General features: G+C 48.2%; 1 protein-coding gene across 1 annotated transcript in view; it reads right to left on the reverse strand.

Annotated features, from left to right (window-relative positions):
* The window catches only part of FRMD5 (FERM domain containing 5), a 384,746-nt gene extending 383,887 nt beyond the window's left edge, over positions 1-859 (reverse strand). The window contains exon 1 of the mRNA XM_069105921.1: positions 664-859. Within this exon, the coding sequence (XP_068962022.1) occupies positions 664-765 (102 nt within the window). The 5' untranslated portion in view covers positions 766-859. The remainder of the gene's footprint in view (positions 1-663) is intronic.
* Positions 860-4,531: the final 3,672 nt, after the last annotated feature.

Here is a 4,531-nt window from a genome sequence, read left to right on the forward strand (position 1 = left end):
CCCCCCCCCCCCCAGTCCTTCTGTCCTTCCCGAGTCCCATCCCAGCAGCAGGAGCAGAAGCTCGGCCGGCTACCCCGAGATTGAGTGTCTGCTGCCTGTGTCCATGGACTTAGAAAGCCCCAGCTCCGACGGTGCGACCGGGCCAAATACCTCCCCGTTCCCAAGAGTGCGTTCAGTAGGGGTGCCCTGCCCAGGGGACAGCTCCCTCTCCGGGCGGGCTTTTTGTGTGCCCACAGCAGCAGGGACGGCGCAAGGCTGGGTTTCTCCAGCACCCAAAAGGGGAGGGAGGGTCTACTAGACGGGTGGGGAGGGTCTTCGGGACAAGGGGCTGCACCTGAGTCTGCAGCACACTTGGGGATCGCCTGCCCCAATCCAAGAGAGCCTAGGGAGACAAAAGTGGGGAGAAGAGAAAGAAAGGGGGCATCGCGTCCCGCTCCTGTGAAGGAGTGGTTTGAGGGAGACTCCCCCTCTCCTCCGTAAAAGCCCCCCCAGCTGAGCCGCAGCCGGTCCACGGACAAAGCCCAGGGAGGCGACGGGAAGCGAGCGGCCCCGAGCCAAGTTACCCCGGAGCTGCTGCCGCTACTGCTGCAGGGGGAAGGGTGACGGAGAGCCGACGGCGGCGCCCGCTTTGGGTGGGTGGGCGAGGGCGCGGGGGCTGCTGACCTGGATGGTGCAGGTGTACTCGCTGTCGTCCAGGAGTCGCACGGTGCAGCTGTACTCGCGCTCCAGGTTCCTGCTGCTGCCGCTCATCAACCTGCTCAGCATCTTCCCGCCCGTCCGCCAGCCAGCCCGCCCCCGGGAGCGACGCGGTGGCGGCGGCGGCGGCGGCAGCGGCAGTGGCGCTGCGGACCCCGGACCAGAGCAGACGCCCCTCAGTGGGGCAGCGCGGCGCCGGCCCCGAGCACCTGCACCATCACTCCGGCCGGGCCGCGCTTCCTCTCTTTTCCTCTCCTCCTTTTCTTCCTCCTCCTCGGTCACCGCCGCTGCCGCCGGCCGGCCGCCCGCAAACCCAAAGACTGCTGCTCGGCTCTGCTCTGCTCCGCGCCCCGCTCTCCTTTCAGCGCCCCTCGGCCGGAGCTCAGCTTGTGGGGCGGGGCCTTCGTGGCAAGGAAGCCAATGAGAGCCAGCGCGGCGAGAATGAGTGGCGGTAGGGAGAGCTAATAAAGATGAGGTGCCGGGAGTGAAAGACAGAGACTAGAACCAATGATAATAAAGGATTCGGGATCGAGGAGAGCAGACCCGTCCCTCTGGCATCCCGAACCAGGGGCGCTTTTCTCCTGGCTGTTCTGAGAACGCTTTGCCCCTCCCGCCGGGCCAGGAGCGAGGGACCAGGTTGGGTTCAGTAGCCTTGCATTGTCCTGACCTGCAGGAGATCCAGGCTCCCCTACAGAATTGCTGTCCCGCCCCTTTCCTGAGTCCAGTAACACGAAACTAGCATCGGACCAGTGCTGGGTGCAGGTACCCTTGCTGCCTTTTGCTCTCAGCCCGGGAGGCTGCACCCTAATACCGCTAAAGGACCAGGCTCTCCCTCTTCCCTATCCCTTCCGTTTTGAAGGGCACCTCATTTATTCACCAAGAGCCCCCAAAGTCGGAGGGACCCTCACCTCTCCTTATCAGGGATTATCCTCAGCCCAACCTCCTACCTCTTGCATTAAAACACACAACCTCTTTGCCTCCCTCCCCCCACCCTAAGATTTTTTGGAAATAGCCTAAGGAACCTGCACCACTTGTGCTTTCCTTTGCTCGTACCTTTAAAATTGATTCTAATTCATTCGTACTTCTGAACAAAGCCTGATATCCTAGTTGCCTGGGTACTGTACAGAACACAGTCTTCGTCTATGTCCTTTATGAGCTGAAAAATCTAAAGACCATTAAGCACTTTACAGAAGCTTCACTAATTTTATGGAATTTCTATCCCCTCCCCCATGTTTATTTGTTTTTAATTTCAGGATGGCATCTATAGAACAGGTTTTCCGAATTCTATTCCCCACCCCCTTTCACCACCCATCTGCCCCCTCCCCTCCAACTTCTTCACACAACCACTAGTGGTTTATCAGACTAGTGGTTAATGCATACCAGACTAACCGTTCTAATGCATAAATCTGGTTGTCACTCCTCTGCTCAAAACCTTTCAATGACTCCAGCCCACCCCGTAAAAGTTCACACTATTTGTTCTGGCATTCAAGGTACTACACAATCTGGAACCACTTTACCTGCCTGCTTTATCTCATACAACATCTCTTCCCTAACCTACTCCGGTTTTGAGAACAAAGGACGAACAACTGTCTTCAGACCCCAGGCCAGACTTATACTTTCCAGTGTTTGTACCTCTGTTCACATTGTTCCATATGCTTTAAATGTTTCCCACTCTTTTGCTCCTTCAATTCCTAACCATCCTTTTAAGTCTAACTCAAATGCTACTCCTTCCATAAAGCATTTGCTGTTCCTTTCAAATAGTAATTAATTTTAGCTCTTTGCACCTATTGTCTCATTTTTGTATTATGCTTATTGATACATATATATACATATAAAATTGTGCCTAGCACAGCACTCTGCACATAGGAGGTGGTTATTGGTCCTTTGATTTTTGATCTGAGTCTAATGGTCCTGTTGATTAATTTCACAACCAGCATGTTACCTAGCGACTTAACATTTTGTTTTCATTCCTCCAAAAAAGGGGAACTTATAGGAGGTATTTAGTAAGTGGTGGCCGAACTGAATTAAATCACACTAATATAGTAGCTAAACACAAATAAAGATAACAAAAAAAGAGATAACTTTAGCATTCATCTATTCTATTCTCTTGGCTTCTCTGACACCATAGAATCTCCTGGTTCTCTTCTAACCTTTTTGACTATTTCTCAGACTTTGCTCTGCTCCTATGCATGGGCATCCCCCCAAATTCTGTTCCAGTTCCTATTCTCTTCTCTAGGTGGCACAGCCCAGTGCCTAAAGTTAGGAAGACCTGAGTTCAAATTCAGCCTCAGACAAATGAGGACAATAATAGCACTTACCTCCTAGGATTGTTGTGATGATCAAATAAGATAATAATTATTAAGTGCTTAGCACAATTCCTGGAACATAGTTAAGTGATATGTAAATGTTAGTTGCTATCATTATTATCATCTCTATATACTTGCTCCCCATGAGTTCAATTGTCACTTCTATAGAGATGATTCCCAGATTTCTGTGTCCAGCTATAACATCTCCCATAAGCTCCTACTTCCACATTTCCAACTGCTTTATGTATACATAACATTTGTATAGTACTTTAAGGTTCTCAAAATACATTACAAATATTATCTCATTTAATCCTCAAAACAACTCTGGGAAGTAGGTACTATTATTATCTCCATTTTACACATCAGGAAACTGCAGTAGACAGAGATTGAATGACTTGCCTGGGATCTGACAGCTAGTAAGTGTCTGAAGAAACATTTGAATTCATCTTCCTGGCTCCAGGTCCATGACTCCATGCTCTGTACCACATAAATGCCTATATATCCACCAAGATGTCTTTCTGGCACCTCAATGCAACAAGTCTAGAATTTTTATCATCTTTTCTCCTAAACCAGTCTCTCTATCTAACTTCCCTGTTTCTGTCAATGGTACCACCATCTTCCCAGACAGCCAGGCGTGACATCTCAGAATCTTCCTGGCATAGTCTTCCTAGCATAGCTTTTAAATTTTTCTACAATTTAGGTCCAGTCTACCTTTCCAGACTTATTTCATTTTATTCCCTTTCATGCAAGCCTCCTTATATTTCAGCCAAGGTAACTGTTGCCTGAACATTACATGCCATCACTTGCTTCTAGGCATTCCTACAGACTATCCTATAAATAAAATAGACTCATTTTCCCACCTCTGTCTTTAGAATCCTCATGTTCCTCTAAGGTTCAGCTGTGCCATTACCTTTCTCATCAAGACCTTCTTCATCCCCTTATCCACATTCCTACAGCTTTTTGTCAAATATTCCCAGAGTCCTTTCTCTAGATCTCTCCTTTACCTCCAGCACTGGCTTACCCCTTAGGTTCAAAAAACCAGTTTCCCAAGTAAAAGATGGTGGAGATGAGGTTAGTTCCTTTGAAAAAAAATCTAGAGATTTTTGACCATTAAAATCTCAATGAATCAAAAATGTCATATGGTAGCCAAGAAAACTAATGCCTTAAGAAAGGCATTGTGTCCAGGAACTAACTGTCCCATCTCACCTCCTATGATCCTATGGTAGCATGTCTTCTGTGTATTAAACTCAAGAAAAGCAATTGGGTACAAGGAACCCAAAAAATAATGGAAAAAACCCATGGAGATTCATAGGAATTTGGGAATTTTGAACTTGTAAAGGACCTCTGAGATCATAAGATCATACATTTCTACCTGGAAGAGACAGTGAAAGTCATCCAGTCTAACCCACTTATTTTAACAGATGAAAAAATTGAGGTAAAGAGGTTAAGAAATTGCATAAAGGGCCGGCTAGGTGGCACAGTAAATAGAGCACCAGAGTTCAAATCCGGCCCCAGACACTTAACACAAA

This window comes from Petaurus breviceps, unplaced genomic scaffold (assembly GCF_028583685.1).
Source record: "Petaurus breviceps papuanus isolate PSGF00001 unplaced genomic scaffold, PetGlider_PUasm1.0 77, whole genome shotgun sequence".
Classification (NCBI taxonomy): Eukaryota; Metazoa; Chordata; class Mammalia; order Diprotodontia; family Petauridae; genus Petaurus; species Petaurus breviceps.